This window comes from Pipistrellus hanaki, assembly GCF_964339955.1.
Source record: "Pipistrellus hanaki genome assembly, chromosome: 3".
Lineage (NCBI taxonomy): Eukaryota > Metazoa > Chordata > Mammalia > Chiroptera > Vespertilionidae > Pipistrellus > Pipistrellus hanaki.
In genome coordinates this window covers 96,881,112-96,899,777 of record NC_140505.1, presented here as the reverse complement: position 1 = coordinate 96,899,777, position 18,666 = coordinate 96,881,112, and the positions used below count along the sequence as shown (strand labels likewise).

The 18,666-nt window shown below is 38.3% G+C and overlaps 1 protein-coding gene across 1 annotated transcript in view; it reads right to left on the bottom strand.

Moving 5' to 3' along the window:
* The window catches only part of RNF17 (ring finger protein 17), a gene marked incomplete at its 5' end in the record, with an annotated part of 167,235 nt that overhangs the window by 5,329 nt on the left and 143,240 nt on the right, over positions 1–18,666 (bottom strand). Inside the window, 6 exons of the mRNA XM_084878524.1 lie at positions 436–625; positions 4,308–4,443; positions 10,109–10,277; positions 11,414–11,530; positions 16,537–16,593; positions 17,715–17,840. Coding sequence (XP_084734650.1) covers positions 436–625; positions 4,308–4,443; positions 10,109–10,277; positions 11,414–11,530; positions 16,537–16,593; positions 17,715–17,840 — 795 coding nt within the window. The remainder of the gene's footprint in view (positions 1–435; positions 626–4,307; positions 4,444–10,108; positions 10,278–11,413; positions 11,531–16,536; positions 16,594–17,714; positions 17,841–18,666) is intronic.

The following is an 18,666-nucleotide window of genomic DNA, read 5'->3' as shown; positions in this document are numbered from 1 at the left end:
ACAGAAGACTTGATCACTTTTTAAAAATATATATATATTTTATTGATTTTGTACAGAGAGAAAGGGAGAGAGATAGTTAGAAACATCGATGAGAGAGAGTCGTCGATCAGCTGCCTCTTGCACACCCCCTACTGGGGATATGCCCGCAACCAAGGTACATGCCCTTGACCGGAATCGAACCCGGGACCTTTCAGTCCCCAAGCCGACGCTGTATCCATTGAGCCAAACCGGTTTCGGCTTGACCACTTTTATGTTAGTCATAACATCACTAAGACATTTTGGTAAGTCATAAAATTAATCCTATAGTATTTACAGTTTTATATACATTAAAGCATTTTTAAACTAGAGTTGAACAGACAGAAAACACTTTAGAAAGTTAATAGGGACCCTAGAGATAGTTTGAGAGGATTTTGGCAAATTAAGACAGATATTTACCATGGAAGAAGCATAAAGTTGTTTTCCTTGAAGACAGTCTATCATAGCCCACAAAGCTTCCATGCTCCATTTGGGACAATAAGGTATTCTTGTCTTTCCTGAATCTTTTAAGGGAGGTTTAAATCCTGCCAATAGGACTTTTATGGCGCGGGCTGGGTACTGCATAAGGTGCAGAGGAATCTGACGTAGTCTGTCACAAAAGAAATTCTTAAAATGTTCAGAATGTTACGATTAAAATTCTCTAATAGCTAAAATAGGAAGTTGGATTTTGCAATGATTTCTCGAATACGACACTAAAAGCATAGGCAATGAAGGGGGGGGGAAATGACTACATCAAATTAAAAATTTCAACGGAGCCCTGGCCAGTATTGTTAGGTGGTTAGGACTTCAACTTGTGCACCAGAGGGTCACAGGTTTGATTCCTGGTGAAGGGGACATATATGGGTTTCGGTTTCATCAAGACTGGTTGGGGCATATGCAGGAGATAAACAATTTCTGTGCCTCACACTGATGTTTCTCTTCCCCTTCCATTGTCCCTCTCTTCCACTCTAAAGATCAATGGAAAAATATCCTCAGGTGAGGATTAACAAAAAAAACAAAATCCCAAAACTAAATAACAACTGCAAAGGACATAACAGTAAAAAGGCAACCTACAGAAAGAATGAGAGTAAACATATATTACAAAACAGACAGTTCTTCAATGAAGATCTATAAATGGCCGACACACATGAAAAGATTCTCAGCATCATTAATCATTAGGGAAGTGCAAATCAAAGCCACTAATGAGATACCACCTCACACCCATCAGGATGACCACTAACTATCACACACAAATGTTGGGGAGGATGTGGAGAAAAACGAACTCTTGGGACACTCAGTAGGAATTTTAAATAATACAGCTGTTATGGAAAAACACTTTGGTGGTTTCTCCAAATACCAAAATGAGAATGAGCATATGACCCAGCAATTGCACTTCTGGGTACATACCCCAAAGAACTGAAAGCAGAGTCCTAAAAGTTATCTGAACTCCTACAGCAGCATCATTCACAATAACTAAAAGGTAAAATCAAACTACCCACTAATGGATGAATGGATATATACAATGTATTGGGTCGGCAGCTAAGTAATTGCGGATTTTTAAAAGAAAATCAAAGACAATTTTTTCATGGAACTAAATAACTTTATTCTGTAATGTATTGCCCATTTTGATCAATGACCTTTTGCCATCTTTCAGGCAGCATCATAATCCCACGTTCAAAAAACTTCTGTTTTTTATTAGCAAAAAACTGAATCAGGTACGATTTGACATCATCATCATTATTGAAATTTTTACCATTCAAGGAGTTTTGTAAAGATCGAAACAAAAAGTAATCAGATGGTGCAAGGTCAGGACTATATGGTGGATGTGGCAAAACATCCCAACCAAGCTCCATTAATTTTTGCCGAGTGACCAAAGATGTGTGTGGCCTTGCATTGTCATGATGGAATACAACACCTTTTCGATTTGTCAATTCGGGCCACTTTTCTTCAACTGCATTGTTTAATTTCATTAGTTGTTCAATGTAGACATCAGAATTGATCGTTTGGTTGGGTGGTAAGAGTTCAAAGTAGACAATTCCTTTGTAATCTCACCAAACTGATAACAAAACCTTCTTTTGATGAATATCAGCTTTTGATGTTGTTTGAGTTGGTTCACCTGGCCTGCTCCACGATCTTTTCTGCTTGATATTGTTGTAAACAACCCATTTTTCATCGCCAGTTATCAGTCGTTTTAAAAATGGATCATTTTCATTACGTTTCTTTAGCAAATCGCAGCTGCTAATGCGTTGCGTTAACTGTGATTCTTTCAGTTCATGAGGAACCCATGTATCGAGTTTTTGAACATAGCCAAGTTGTTTTAAGTGATTTTCAATGCATGTATGTGATACATGAAGCTTCTCTGCAATCTCACGTGTTGTACTGTGACAGTCCGAATTGATTATTGCTTTGATTAGGGCGTCATCAACTTCAACTGGACGACCAGAGCGTCTTTCATCTTTGAGTGAAAAATCACCAGAACGAAATTTGGCAAACCAATTTTGACACTGCCGTTCTTTTAAGGCTTCGTCACCATAAACAGCACATAACTTTTTATGAGCTTGTGATGCGTTTTTCCCTTGCGGAAATAAAAAAGCAAAATATGACGAAAATGTTCCTTTTGATTTTCCATTTTTCAACGAACGCCAAACAAAAACTACAAAACAGATCAAAAAACTTTTTTTACTGATTAACAGCTGAATAGCCAACTATCAAATACAAAATGTGTTTTACATTTGTACTACGTCTGCAAACCTAAAAATTCAACTGAAGCCATATATGTGTGAAACCCGCAATTACTTAGTTGCCGACCCAATAGTAGTATACATACAATTTAGCCTTAAAAAGGAACAAAATTCTGACACATGCTACAATTTAGATGAACCCTGAGAACATTATGCTCAGTGAAATATGCTGGTCACAAAAATCAATACTTAGTCTGAGTAGCCCTGTGCACGAATCCGTGGTCCAGCAGCTCTCTGCAGGGCCCGGCCGCTCTGTGCCCGCTGCCCAGAGGCCCACCCGCAGCCATGCCTGGAATGCTTGCCTTGTCACCATGGCGACGAAGCAAGCCTTCCTCTTCCCCCACCCCCTCCCGGGACTTGAGGACTTCCAAGGGGCTGGGAGGACTGGGCACTGCCAGCGTGTGGCTATGGGCGCCGCCATATTTGTGATGGAGTGATGGTTAATTTGCATATTACCCTTTTATTAGATAGGATATCTACAATAGTCAAATTCATACAGACAGGAGAGTGGTGGCTGCCAGAGGCTGGGTAAAGGGGGATGGGAATTTCTATTTAATAGGTTCAGAGTTTCAATTTTGCAAATGAAAACATTTCTGGAGATTGCTTGCACAACAATGTAAGTATGATTAACACTACTTAAGTACACATTTAAGATGGTAAATTTTGAGACACCTGTATTTTACCACAATTTAAAAAGATAGTACACACACACACACACACACACACACACACAAAAAAAAAAAAAAAGACATTACAAACAACAACAAATCCCCCAGAAAATAGGGAATGGCTAGGATGTGGAGAAATTGGAACTCTTATACATTTCTGGTGGGAATATAAAATGATACAGCTGCTATGGAAGCTTGGCAGCTGTTACCATCTTATCAAAAAGTCAAACAGAATTACTGTATGACCCAGAAATTTACATAATTGAAAATAAGAACTCCAACAGCTACTTGTAATGCTCAGTGGAGTATTATTCACAATAGCCAACAGATGAAAACAACCCAAGTATCCAACAGATGAATGAAGAAAATGTATATAGAATACATACAATGGTATGTTATCCACAAAAAAAAATAATGAAATTCTGATACATACAATAATTGGGAGAACTCTGAAAACTTTACTCTTAAGTAAACTAAGACACTAAAGAACAAATATTGTATGATTAGACTTGTATGAGGTAGAATATGTGGTACTAGGAGCTGAGGGAATGTGAATGGAATGTTACTGTTTAATGGCTACAGATTTTTTTCTGTTTGGGATTTTATGAAAAAGTCCTGAAAAGTAGATGGTGGTAAAGGTGGCAGAACACTGTGAATGTACTTAATGACAATTAATTGTATACTTAAAAATGGCTAAAATGGTAAGTTTATTTTACCACAAAAAAAATTAAAAAATTCCCAATATCGAAACAGCTTTAAGATATTCTCTTTAAGAGGCAAAAATCTTCCCAATAATTATTTCACACAAAACAAAAAAATAACAAAACAAACAAACAGAAAGAAAACTAAGAAACCTAATTCAAGTAAGTTGACTTTTTAAAACCTGCTCGTCGCCAGCTTTTCGGTCGATCCGTAATCCACAAACTGGACCAGGACGGCGAGCGGGCTGAACTCTTTGACGGAGACGATCTTCGCTCGGTACCAGGAGCCGTCGTCGTACTCCGCCAGGCACGGCATCTCTGGAGACAAGGAGAGGGGAGGTCACATCGCCCTGTATTTGTCAATGTTTTCCCCCCAAAACATAGTAAAGTACTCAGAAAATACAATCACTGTATATCCATCCATTATTCAGAATTAAACACTCAACAATGAGCTGTATGTTGGCTTGTGCTCTTTTCTGTTTAGACTTTATAAACTCTGAAGAGAGGCATTCTCCCCTGCTCACGGTTCCTAGTCCTCCTGTTGTCCAGGACTTATGTCACCTTCCACAGTCCCCACCTCTATAATCCTATTTCATTTGGACCCTCATTTTCTGCAAAGGATAAGAAGTCAGTTTCTGCTATTCCTGCTTTCAAATTTGTGCCTCCACCAACTTCTCTATAAAACTCACAACGTAGGTATGTTCCGTGACTGGGAATGGAACCCAAAACTTTTTGTTGTATGGGGCAATGCTCCAACCACAGGAACCACCTGGCCAGGGCCAGGCCTTTTTTTTTTTTTTTTTTTTTTTTTAATAATTCTTTATTGTTGCAAGCATCACATATGTCCCCATTGACCCCCTTCAGCCTGCCCCCACCCCAGGCCTTTAGCGCCCTATTGTCAGTGTCCATGTGTTATGCATATATGCACGCAAGGTCTTTGATTACCTTCCACCCACCCACCCTCTGAGATTCCACATTCTGTTCCATGCTTCCATGTCTCTGGATTCACTCCTTTTAACAGTTAACTTTGTTACTTAAATCCCACATATTACTGAGATCATGTGATACTTGTCTTTCTCTGACTAACTTATTTCACTTAGCATCATACTCTCTAGGTCCCTCCATGCTGTCTCAAAGAGTAAGAGATTTTTTTTTTTTTTTTTTTTTTTTTTTACAGCTGCATAGTATTCCATGGTATAAATGTACCACAGCTTTTAAATCCACTCATCTACTGATAGGCACTTGGGCTGTTTCCAGATCTTAGATATTGTAAATTGTGCTATGAACATAGGGGTGCATACATTCTTTGGTGTTTCAGGTTTCCTAGGCAATATTCCTATAAGTGGGATCACTGGCTTAAGTGCAGTTCCATATTTATTTTTTTGAGGAAACACCATACTGTTTTCCATAATGATTGCACCAGTCTGCATTTCCATCAGCAGTGTACTAGGTTTCCCTTTTCTCCACATTCTCACCAGCACTTGTCATTTGTTGACAGTAGCCATTTTGACAGGTGTGAGGTGGTACCTCATTTTTGTTTTAATTTGCATCTTTCTGATGATCAGTAACTTTAAGCATTTTTAAATATGTTTCTTGGCCATTTTTTTGTCCTCTTTTGGAGAAGTATCTATTTAGGTGCTTTGCCCATGTTTAAATTGGATTGTCTTTCTTTTGTTAAGTTGTAAGAGTTCCTTATATATTTTGGATAATAACCCTTTATCAGATGTATCATTGCCAAATATGTTCTCCCATACAATAAGCTTTCTTTTCATTTTGTTGATGGTTTCTTTTGCTGTGCAGAAGCTTTTTATTTTGATGTAGTCCATTTGTTTATTTTCTCCTTAGTTTCCTTTGCCCTAGGAGATATGTCCATAAACATATTGCCACAAGAGATGTCTGAGGTTTTGCTGCCTATGGTTTCTTGTAGGATTTTTTATTATTTTATGACTTACATTTAAGTTCTTTATCCATTTTGAATTTATTCTTGTATATAGTGTAAGTTGGTGGCCTGCCTTCCTTCCTTCCTTCCTTCCTTCCTTCCTTCCTTCCTTCCTTCCTGCATGTATCTGTCCAGTTGTCCCAACATCATAGTTTTAATATGAGCTGTTCTTTTCACAGTGGATTTATTCACATGTTCCTTCTCTGCATTCCCACTAGTTCACACACATTCCCACCATGTACCTGGTATAAACCTTTGCCCAGTAAAAAATGTGCTAATGCATGCCAGTGCTGAGTAAAGTTGAGGAACAATGATATAACAGCATGTGCTTCAGAGGAGACAATACCCTGGGTACCTATCTTGCTCTGCTTCCAGCCCTCCCTCCTTTATCGTATCTTCTACAAAATTTCCACAAAGAAAAGCAGTTGTGGCCAAGTGGTATTTAAATGCCTCCAATGTTGACATTTAAAAATTATTTTTATCAGAGCTATAAATAATTTGAATATATAAAGGTTACCAATAGAAAGTAAGAATCTCATCTATAGACGTGTCTGCATAGTAAACTGACTGAATCTTGGTCAATAGTCCCTTCCAACCATTACCATTTCCAGCTTCATAAACATAGTTAAAGTTGCTTCTCAAAAATCACTGAAAAACCCCTACCTAGTTGTCCTATTTTAAGTCCATAAAGCAACTCCTTCAACATAAATTGATTTAAATGTACATTTTTAATGGGCACTTGCTCATGAATCATGTGGTACAGGTGCATACTAAAGAATAAAGGGCCTACAGAAGAATGCACAAACACGTATGCAGCTCCATGACCATCACATCGCACAGATTGTGTGGCTTTCCTTGAGACAAGAACGCCATGAGGAAGAACTGTTTCTTCCAGACTATAAATCTGAGTTTACAACAAGAAAAAAAATCATGAATTTACTCTTTCATTTCACAGATATTTGTACAAGGTGCCCTAATCGCTGGTCACGGTAGTACTAGGAGTCCCTATTTAACACAGGAGAGTAGAAGGCACGGGGTATAAAGGGCAGTGCCACTCATACAGGTGATCAGGAAGGACTTGCAAAGGGGGTGAGAGACCTAAAATCACATTCTGGGGAAGAACATTGAAGGCAAGGGGCCCAATATGGGTCACAACTGATGAAAATCTCATTGAGCAAAGGCAGGTACATCAGGCAGATGTTTTCCTTTGCTTTAGCATATCCTCTGTATGTACAAAACACCAAAAATAAATACAGCTCTATATCACATATGGACAGAAATGCAGAGACAACACAACAGCACTCGGGAACTATCGACACAAGTTAAGTAGTGTACTTTCTCCATAGGAGAATCACATATACTTAATAAATATGAGTAAGAATAAGCTAAAAAGAAGAAAAGAGAGCAGGGCCAGGCTGGCATGGCTCAGTGGTTGAGCATTGACCTATGATCCAGGAGGTCACAGTTTGATTCTCCGTCAGTGCACATGTCTGGGTTGTGGGCTGAATCCCTCCCAGCGGAGGACATGCAGGAGGCAGCCAATCAGTGATTCTCATCATTGATGTTTCTATCTCTCTCGCTTTCCCTTCCTCTCTCTGAAATTAATAAAAATATGTTTGTTTGTTTTTGAAAAGAGAGAGCAAGGTCTGAGAGGACAGGACACACTCTGAGCTCCCAGGCCCCACTCTAAAATCACCACGTTAGGTGGGTTTTTGCAATGAAAATGACTGCCATTTGGGGAGAGAATCCAAGATGGCTGCTCGGGTAGGCAACTAGCCGCAGCCGCACACAACAATTTTAATAAAATACAACTAAAATATAAAATGGACATTACCCAGAACTACAGGAAAGTCGACTGACTGGAAATCCTACAACAAGAAGCAAGGAGAAAACCAGAAGGAAGCATGGAGGAACTGTAAAAGCCTAAGGTACGGAGCCACGCGGCGCGCGCGGAGAGGACGGAGCCGGAGAGGAGGGAGGCCGAGTGCCTGGCGGGCGTTCCCTAGCGGAAAGGAGATAAAACTCCGACTGTGCTGGGCCCCTGACTGCTCTGAACCCCCGTTCTGGGCCAGACCCCGGGGACTCAGGCTCAGCCATAGGGAGCTGGGCTGTAAGTCGGAACCCCGGGGTAGCGGAGAAAGGAGGTCCCGGAGGCGCGCACACTGCCCCCAGAGAAGGGACGGTCGGCTGTGCCGCGGGATTGCCCTGACGGGAAGGAGACTGGGGCTCCAGACTGCTGTGAACGCCACCTCCAACTCCACTTCCAACTGAACTGAACCCCAATACCGGGCTCATTGTGGGAGAGCATAGACTGTTTGGCAGCAGGCGAAAATCGAGGGCACCTTTCTCTCAGAGGCGCCAGCAGCGAGCACTGAAGGACCCGCATAGGGCGGGGCTGACGGAAGCCAAAGCTGCAGGCTCCACCCTGAAATCCCGTCCCATCTGTAACTGCGAAATGCGACAACAAAATAGATCACAAACGAAAGAAATGGAGGACAAAAAGCGTCTGGATATAGAGTTCAAATCTACGCTTATAAGGTTTTTCAAGAATTTCCTAGAAAAGATGGATAAGGCCTATGAGGATATGAAAAGAGACCATCAAGAAATGATAAGGGAACAACAAGAAATAAAGAATACATTGTCTGAAATAAAAAATATTCTACAGAGTCCTAAAAACAGAAGGGAAGATCGCAAGAATCAAGTCAAAGATTTGGAACATAAAGAGCCAGAAGACACTCCTCCACAGAAGCTAGAAGGCAAGAGAATCCAGAAAATTGAAGATAATGTAAGAAACCTCTGGGACAACTTCAAGCGAACCAACATCAGAATTATGGGGGTTCCAGAAGATGAGAGAGAGCAAGATATCGAAAACATACTGAAAGAAATAGTGACAGAAAACTTCCCCCACCTGGTGAAAGAATTTGACTTACAAGTCCAGGAAGTGCACAGAACTCCAAACAAAAGGAATCCAAAGAGGACCACACCGAGACACATCATTATTAAAATTCCAAGAGCAAAAGATAAAGAGAGAATATTAAAAGAAGCAAGAGCAAAGAAGGTAGTAACTTATAAAGGAGCACCTATACGATTGTCAGCTGACTTCTCAACAGAAACCATGCAGGCCAGAAGGGAATGGCAAGAAATATACAAGGTGATGAATAGCAAGAACCTACAGCCAAAAATAAGCTACCCAGCAAAGCTATCACTCAGAATCGAAGGCCAGATAAAGAGCTTCACTAATAAAAAAAAGCTAAAGGAGTTCATCACCACCAAACCAGAATTATATGAATTGCTGAAGGGGGTTCTTTCAGAAGAGAAAGTAAACAAAGATAAAAATTATGAACAACAAATACGTAATTATCAACAAGTGAATCTAAAAACCAAGGAAATTAAAAAAATCTGATGAACAATATTAACTGTTGAATATAATAGAATCAGAGGTATGGAAGGGGAGTGAACTGACGATTCTTGGGGAAAAGGGGAGAGGGGGGCGTGGGAAGAGACTGAACATAAACTGTGCACCTATGGATGAGGACAATGGGGAGAGGGGAAAGGGCAGAGGGTGGGGTGGGAACCTGGTGGAGGAGAGCAATGGTGGGGGGGGGGGAAGGAACATTTGTAATAATATGAAAAAAACTTATTAAAAAAAACAAAAAAAAAAACAAGAGACAAAAAAATAAATAAATAAAAAAAATAAAAAAAAATAAAAAATCAATAAAATATATTTTGAAAAAGAAAAAAAAAAAGAAAATGACTGCCATTTGGGTCTGAATAACAACTCTCACAATTTGAGCTAGTGGCAAAACCTTAAGCTTAGACAAAACATCTTTGTGCAATTTTTCAATGAGCTCAAGTTCTGGAAAATGAAGGTGTCCGAGGAAGTATTTACCTCTTAGGTCACTTAGAAGATCGGGAAGGTCATCTACCGCATCTTGATTGAGAGATCAGCACATCCAGGGAGTGTGATAACATTAGAAATCACCAACCTCACCACCCATTCAAACAAAACTAAGAATCCCATTGCACTCAGAGAGTGTGGGCTACCTGTTCTGAAGTCTGTCAGAGGTGGGAAAGTCTCCACATTAGTATTGAACCTCCGCAGAGCTTCATTGAGGCTCTCAGACTCAGATTCCCAGCTGACTCCACTGTCATCTGTGTCACTATGCTGGTTACAGAGATTGCAGTTTTCCACAGAATCAAGGCAAATGTACACCTGTGTGGGGAGAAGGGCAGGAAGAAACTTCTTTCAGTATTAATTTCTACAGATGAAATCCCTGCAGATGTTCTCCAAAAATGGCCCCAATGATTCCTTGTGAAGTTCTTCTCCCACATCATACCAGAGTTGATCTTTGTGACCAAAAGGACATGACAGAGGGTATGTGACTTCCAGGATCAGATTATAGAAGACATGAGACCTCTATTGATGGTGTTGTCCTTGACACGGGGAGGCTTTCAGCTGCGTAGGTCAAGGGAGAGGACCACAGGGCAAGGTACTGAGTCCCTCATGTGAGTCTTTTTGAGTGAATCCTACAACACCCTCCCTAACCCCAACATCTTGATTGTGATCTTGAGAGATCTGAGCTAGTATTGAATTAAGATGCTCCTGATTCCTGACTCTCCTGTGTGTTGTTTGAAGCTCCTAAATTTGGGGTAATCTATTATGCAGCAATAAATAATACCAAAAACTTATTAAAACAAATAGTAATTGTACATTTCTATGCTCTCTGAATAAACTATAAAGCAAGTCCTTTCCTTGCCATTGAAGGAAAGTTTTTCTGTGTAAACTGGATGCATTACTACACTGTCATTGCTTGCTTTTTTGTTGGCCAATGATGTGTTCATATTTATTGAGTGCCTACTATTTATCAGGCAGTATTCTAGATTTGGGAGATACACCAGTGATCAAAACAGACAAAAATCTGTCTTTGTGGAGTGACTTTCTCGTATGGAAAAGTAAGAAAGTGGAGAGGACATTAGAAGGTGATCACTGGCATGGAAAAATACAAAGCAGTGTGAAAAGTGTCTAGACTTCCTGTAATGAATAGGACAGGGGAGTGAGATGTGTAAGATTTCATAGGTGGAAATTGATCCAGTTTAAAAATTTAAATACTTGATATAAATATAACTATGGCAACACTGGGAAAACAAGCCAAGGCTTAAGAAATACTTGCCTTATTAAATATAAACAAATGTCTGAACAGGAAATTATAGGATGGACAAACTAGAGGTCATCACTTCTCAATTAATTAAAGTCAGTAAGATGAAAACATGAAAAATCCTAGTGTTTAAGACCAAGATTGCATGTTATGTTTTTAACCATCAATTAATCATGTAAATTAAATTACATACCTCATTAGGTGAGACCACGTGCTTAACTTGAACAGCATAGAGTTCTTTTGGGGGCGGCAGAGATGAAGGCAAATATGGTGGTAAAATAGGGGTCTCTGTTTCAGATAAAAGCAATTCCTAAACACCACAAATAAATCAAATTCAGAATGACTACTGAGAAATCCATTACAGATTACACTATCAAAATTCAGGACAATGTACAATAACTTACGCAATAAGTGGAAAGCAAGCTCTCTGATACACACAAACCACAAAATGGTTTCATCAGATTGCAGGACCAAAATGTGACGAATAAACAGAAGATATTTAGAATTCTCTCCCCCCCTCAATTAAAAAAAAATTGTATGAAAAAACACTACATGAATGTTTATTTATGTCTACACTAGAGACTCGGGGCATGAAGTTCGTGCACTGTTGGGGGGAGGGGGAGTCCCCTCAGCCCAGCCTGCCCCCATGCACAGACTGGGAGCTCCAGGGGATGTCCTACTGATGGCTTAGGCCCACTCCCCCTGGGGGGTGAGCCTAAGCTACAGTCTGGCCTCCCTCTGTGGGAGGTGATAGGGCTGATCAGGGGAAGGCGCCAGCCCCATCACCCCGCTGCTGCAGCCACTGTAGGCTGCCATAGCCGCTAAGGTGTTGTCATCAACACGGACTCCAGGCCCTCACCACGAAAAAATGATAACTTTCTTTAGGCATTTCCAAGATGTGTCTTCATAGGGCATGACATTTCTTTCTTTCTTCTTTTTTTTAATCCTCACCTGAGGATATGTTTCCACTGATTTTTATTTTTATTTATTTATGTTTTAAAATATATTTTATTGATTTTTTTTAACAGAGAGGAAGAGAGAGGGAGAGAGTTAAACATCGATGAGAGAGAAACATCAATCAGCTGCCTCCAGCATACCTCACACTGGGGATGTACCCGCAACCAAGGTACATGCCCTTGACCAGAATCGAACCTGGGACCCTTGAGTCCACAGGCCGATGCTCTATTCACTAAGCCAAACCAGTTAGGGCTCCACTGATTTTTAGAGGGCTTGGAAGAGAGAGGGAAAGACAGAAACACCAGTGTGAGAGGGACACTCTTATTGGTTGCCTCTTGCATGAGCCCTGACCTGGGCCCCAGCCATGGAGGAGCCTGCAACTTAGGTACATGCCCTTGATTAGAATCGAACCCAGTCCCCGTGGTTGGCAGGCTGAGGCTCTATCCACTGCGCCAAACCAGCTAGGGCAGAATATGACATTTCTTTGCCCCTCCTGCAGTGAACTTTAGTTTTTTCCTCCAGGAGTGGGGTGGAAAATCCTAGATCACCTTCTTGGATTCCTATTACCCAAGTTACCAAGAACACTACGAGTGGTGGCATACAGGGAGCTTAGCCAATGAGTGGTCAGAAAAGATGTTTCTCTACAGCCCACGTGCAAAGGCCTCTTGTGTTGTGTCTGCTGGGGAGGGGGCATGCTCTGAGCCACATAGCAGCGGTTCAGAGCAGGCACCTCTGGGTGCTCTGTCTCCACTCGCCCTCCGTGACCGGGGTGTGGGACGCTGACCTCGTTGCCGGGGCAATGACTCCAGCATCCCGCCCCAGCCACTATAGGTGCTGTTATCTTTGTGATGGAATGATGGTTAATTTGAATATTATCCTTTTTTATTAGGTTAGATATTTGCACATACACAATGTTCTGGAAAAATGGTTAAGAAATAGTTAACAGTAATGCTACTGTCCAGTAGGACTGGGGTGTTTGGACTTCTTTCCTTTTCACATTTCCATAGCATTTATTTTTAGAATAAGTATGTATTTTATAATAAAAACTAAAGTAATATAGGAAATCCCAAAAGATTTAAGTTAATATCATAAAAAATTAGTGCTTTTTTTTAAGCTCTATAAAATCATAAGAAATAATAGAAAGTTACAAATATATACATAATTGTGCGAGTTTTTCTTATAGAAAGTTTTAAAATATAGTAATTAGCATAAGAACTAAAATTATCACATTCAAATTTGTAGATTAATTTATCAGTATTTAATATCTCCAAACTAGTGGCAAAATAAAACGTATCTGAATCACTTAGTAGAGTTAAGCAAAAAGTGACTACCCCATTGTTGAATTTACTGACTTGTTACAAATCACTTTACAACAAGCTTATGATATTTTAATAATAGAATTGAAGTTCTATTTATGCATGAGAAAACTTTTACTTATAACTCTTACTTTCCTCACCAAAAAGCTCAAGTGACAGAATAAAAACCATATATATTAGACTCATTACAATTAAAAAACTCAGGTGCTTCCAAGAATACTACCCAGAAAGTGAAAATTTCTCCCACAGAATGAGAGAAAATATTTGCAAATTTGATCAGGGACTTGTATACAGAATATATAAAGAACTCTTACAATAATAAAGCCAGGATATTAAGGGTGGGTTAACCAGAGGTCACTAGCTAAAAACTGGCTAAAAAGGGACAGAGAACACTTTTTCTCCATTTTTATTTGTTTTTACTATTTTTCCCAGTTTTACTGAAATATATCAATAATTGATATATAAACTTGTATTAGTTCAACGTGAACATAATGATTTCATATAGGTACATACTGTAAAATGATCACGACAAGTCTAGTTAATTGCCTTACATAGTTAGAAACCCTGTTTTTCTTCTGATGAGAAAATTTAAGATTTATTCCCTTAGCAACTATTAAACATAGCATTGTTAACTATAGTCACTATACTATATATTACATCCCAAGGACTTAATTATCTTATAACTGAAGTTTGTACCTTCAGACCATCTTCACCAATTTTCCCCACTCTTAGCCCCCATCTCGGGCAACCACTAATCTTTTCACTGTATTTATTAGCCCATTTTTTTTTTAGATTTCTTATATAAGTGAGATCAAATAGCATTTATCTTTCTCTGACTAATTTCATGGTATAATGACTTTAAGGTTTATCCATGTTGTCACAAATGGCAGGGTTTCCTTTTTATATCTGAATAATATTCCATCGTGTGTATCTATATATCTATAGACATAGATATAACACATTTTCTTTATCCAATCACCTATCAATGGATAATCAGGTTGTTTCCATGTCGTGGCTTTTGTAAATAATATTGCACTGAATGTAGGGGTGCAGGTATCTTTTCAAGATAGTGATTTTGTTTCCTTGGAGGGGATTGCTAGATCATCAGTAGTTGTATTTTTAAGTTTTTGAGGAACCTCCATACTATTGTCCATGGTGGCTGCACCAATTTGCAGTCCTATCAACAGTACAAAAGGGTTTCCTTTTCTCCATATTCTTACCAACACTTGTCTCTTCTTTTATCACCATTTTAAAAGGTGTGAGGTGATATTTCATTAGGGTTTTGATTTGCATTTTCCTTATGGTTAGTGATCTTTTCATATAGCTTTTGGCTATTTGTATGTCTTTTTTGAAAAATGTCTATTCAGATCCTTTCCCTATTTTTTTTTGTTTTGTTGTTGTTGTTATTAATCCTCACTTGAGAATTTTTTTTCATTGCTTTTTAAAAGAGTGGGAGGGAAGGAGAGGGAAAGAAGAGAGAAACATCCATGTGATAAAAACGCACCCTGACCAGGCCTGGGATCAAACCTGCAATGCAGGTATGTGCCCCTGACCAGGAATCAAACCAACGACACTCTGGTGCCTGGGCTGATGCTCTAATCACTAAGCAACACTGGCCAGGGCTGCCCATTAAAAATTTTTTTTTTTTTTTTGCTATTGAGTTGTATAACTGCTTTACATATTTTGAATATTAGCGCCTTAGCAGATATATGATCTGCGAACATTTTCTCCCATTCAGTAGACTGCCTTTTCATTTTTGATTATTTCTTTTGCTCTGTAGATGCTTTTTATTTTGATATAGTCCCATTTATTTAATTTTGTTTTTGCTGCCTTGGTTTTGGCATCAAATCCTAAACAGAGGATCTGCATAGAAATTTCTTCAAAGAAAATATACAAATTTGGTCAAAGAGCACATGGAAAAATGCTCATCATCATTGATCATCAGGTAAATGCAAATCAAAACCAAAATGAGATACCACACTTCACCCCTATCCTAAGATGGCTAGGAAAAAAGTCAGGTAGCAAGTTCTGGTAAGGATATGGAAAATGAACCCTTGTACGTTCCCAGTACAAAAAGAAAATGGTACAGTCCCTTAAGAAAACAAGTCTGATAGGATTCCTTAAAATGGTAAACAAAGTCATCAGATGTCTTGATGGATATCTGTTTTCACTTCTCCTGGTATGATTCCACTTCTAGGATCATACCCAGGAGAAGTGAAAACAGATATCAAAAAAAACTTGTACATAAATGTTCACCATAGTTTTACTCACAATTGAAAAGAGGTAGAAATAACCCAAGCGTCCATCAACAGATTAATGGGTAAACAAAATGTGGTTTATCCACACAATGAAATATTATTCAGACATAAAAAAGACACATACACTGAAACCAGTTTGGCTCAGTGGATAGAGCGTCGGCCTGTGGACTGAAAGGTCCCAGGTTCGATTCCGGTCAAGGGCATGTACCTTGGTTGCGGGCACATCCCCAGTGGGGAGTGTGCAGGAGGCAGCTGATCGATGTCTCTCTCATCGATGTTTCTAACTCTGTATCCCTTTATCTTACTCTCTGTAAAAAATCAATAAAATATATTTAAAAAAATAAGAAACATACTCCAACATGAATGAAGCTTGAAAACATTATTCTGAAAGAAAAAAAAGCCAATCACAAAGGGCTTTGTATTGTGTGATTCCATTTATGAGAAATGTCCGGTAAAGGCAAAACCACAGAGACAGGACATTCATGGTATCCAGGAGACTGACTGGAGAAGGGGAGAATGGGAAGTGATTACTGTTGGTGAGGTTTCTTTGTCAGGTGAGGAAATGTGGAATTAATAGTCATGAAGATTGCACTCTGTGAATACAGCTCTGTGAACATACTAAAAATCCACTGAATTGTATACTTTAAAAAGTTGAAATTTATGGTATATAAATTTTGCCTCGATGAAGCTGATATAAAAGAAAATGCTTACTTCCTGATTTTGTACCAAATCCTTTACATTGATAAAGTGTCCAAAGTTTCCAAAATATTTGGATTGAAACTTACCTCAAACCTTATTTCCCATCTTTCATCCTCATACTTTTTACTGTAATCTGTTGGTTTCTGAAATACAATATTATTAATGAATAAAACCATCTTTAACTATGTAACATCATTTTTAGGCACTTTCATTTTTCATCTCTATACAAACTGGATGCTTGTGCTTGTTGGCATTCATTTAGTTATTTCAGGTTAACTATGGGAAACTATAATGTTTGGAGTAATCTGAATAGTGCAACAGTAAAAACCCTCAAAATTATGCTAACATATAAAATATGTCAACTGTATTTAGTTAATTGTAAGAGAGTGGGAGCTCTTATCTTTTGTTTTAAATGTTAACATTGAAGAGTAATACTGAAAGAGATTAATCTTTCTTAAACCTGTTTAATAGGTAAAAACACCTTTTACACAAACACACGGGGTGCACAACATGCATGCACACACCTTAAAAGAAAAAGCTGGGGGTAAGAATTTCATGTACCAAGTTAAGTAGTATCAGAGTTTCCATTTGAGAGAAGTAGTAGTTTTCTCTATTAAACTGAACATGTAATATTTGGTTTTCTGAAAATAAATATTCAGAAAACTAACCTTAAGTGAACTATAAATCTAGAATAAAAATATCTTGCCATATAAAATATTATTTATTATAAATACCCTATTTCTAGAAAGTACTTATCTAGTACAGGCTAGTTATAGCTTTTAAAATATTAAAAAACAGAAGCAGTAAGCAATTGGATTGGGCTACTTAATTGAAGCTAAACTTAAAATCTGGCTTTGAGTTTCCTGTATTCAGAAAAATGGGGAAAATGTTATAATGCCAAATAAAAGGGAAAATATTTAGTCTGGGAGACAGTCCTCTTCTAGCAGTGCATTCTATTAAGATTTTATTACTTACATCTCTATATTTAAACAACATTGGTTAACACAGCATATGGGCTTCTCACTAGGTCTGAAGGTACAGAAACATTAAATGAATCTTAATGAAATTAGCCTTTTGTAGGACAATATAAAGCATGATATAGTATATTGCTTCCTCAATAAAAATTTTACAAATTATCTATTCTCTCAACATATCAGACATGTAGAACCATATTAAAGACTTAAGTTATAAGACAATAAAGAACATTTTAAGCAGAATTTGTTTTTCTATAATTTAGATTTTTATAGAAAAATAGTTCACTTACTTCTTTTAATATCTCCTCAGAATGTCCAAAAGTACAATATTTATGGTGTGCCATAAAATAAGAAAGTGACATTCCATCAAAATAGAGATGCACAGATAATTTCCCCCATGGATTTTCAGGTAATTCCTAAATTAAATAAAAAGGATTATTACTATAAAAATAAAGTCCGTTTGAAGATTATAATTTTGTAGTAAGCAAGAATGAAATTTGATTTCTGAAAATCACATTATTATCAGTTTGACTAGTGACTAATTTCATAAAATTTTATTAATGGTATTTTGGCAAGTTATGAGGCAGTAATTATATTATTTTGATTTTTGTAAAATATATTCACATGTCAATAAGGTAGAGAGTTTTATACTTATTTACTAGAAAATAATTTTCTATATATAATTTACTACCCCTCATTTTCAGACGATATCAATAAATATACCAAGTAGAAGGAGAAAGAAAAGTTATTTTCAGGGGTAAAAAAGTGAAGTTTAGCTAAAAACTCAAGAATGATAGAAATGGAAGAGATTAATAGCAGTCCAGAAGGAGTCATGATAATGGCTCTTTAATCCCTGGACTGTGATCAGGTACTGAGCAGACACATACTCAGCAGCTGATCTGTCCAAAGTCAGGTCTCTACTGAGTTTCAATAATTGCCTGACAGCAGAATTCCCTGCTACTATCTTTTTCTACTATCCAGTTTCTATCAGGGCAGAGTGAAAACACTAGAATGTAAGGTCAGATCATGTCACTCCCTTTCTCAAAACTTCAAATGGCTCTCCAGGTCAGCTTGACAGCAGAGCTCTCACAAGTCTCCTGTCTCCACTTCTCTGTCTTATTCCTCCTGTTCCAGCCACAGAGGATCCTTGGCTGTCCTTGAACACTCTAGGTGTGCTCTTGTCTTGGAGTCCTTTGCACTATTCACCTAGTATCCACATGGCTGTGCCCATTCTAAAGTCCT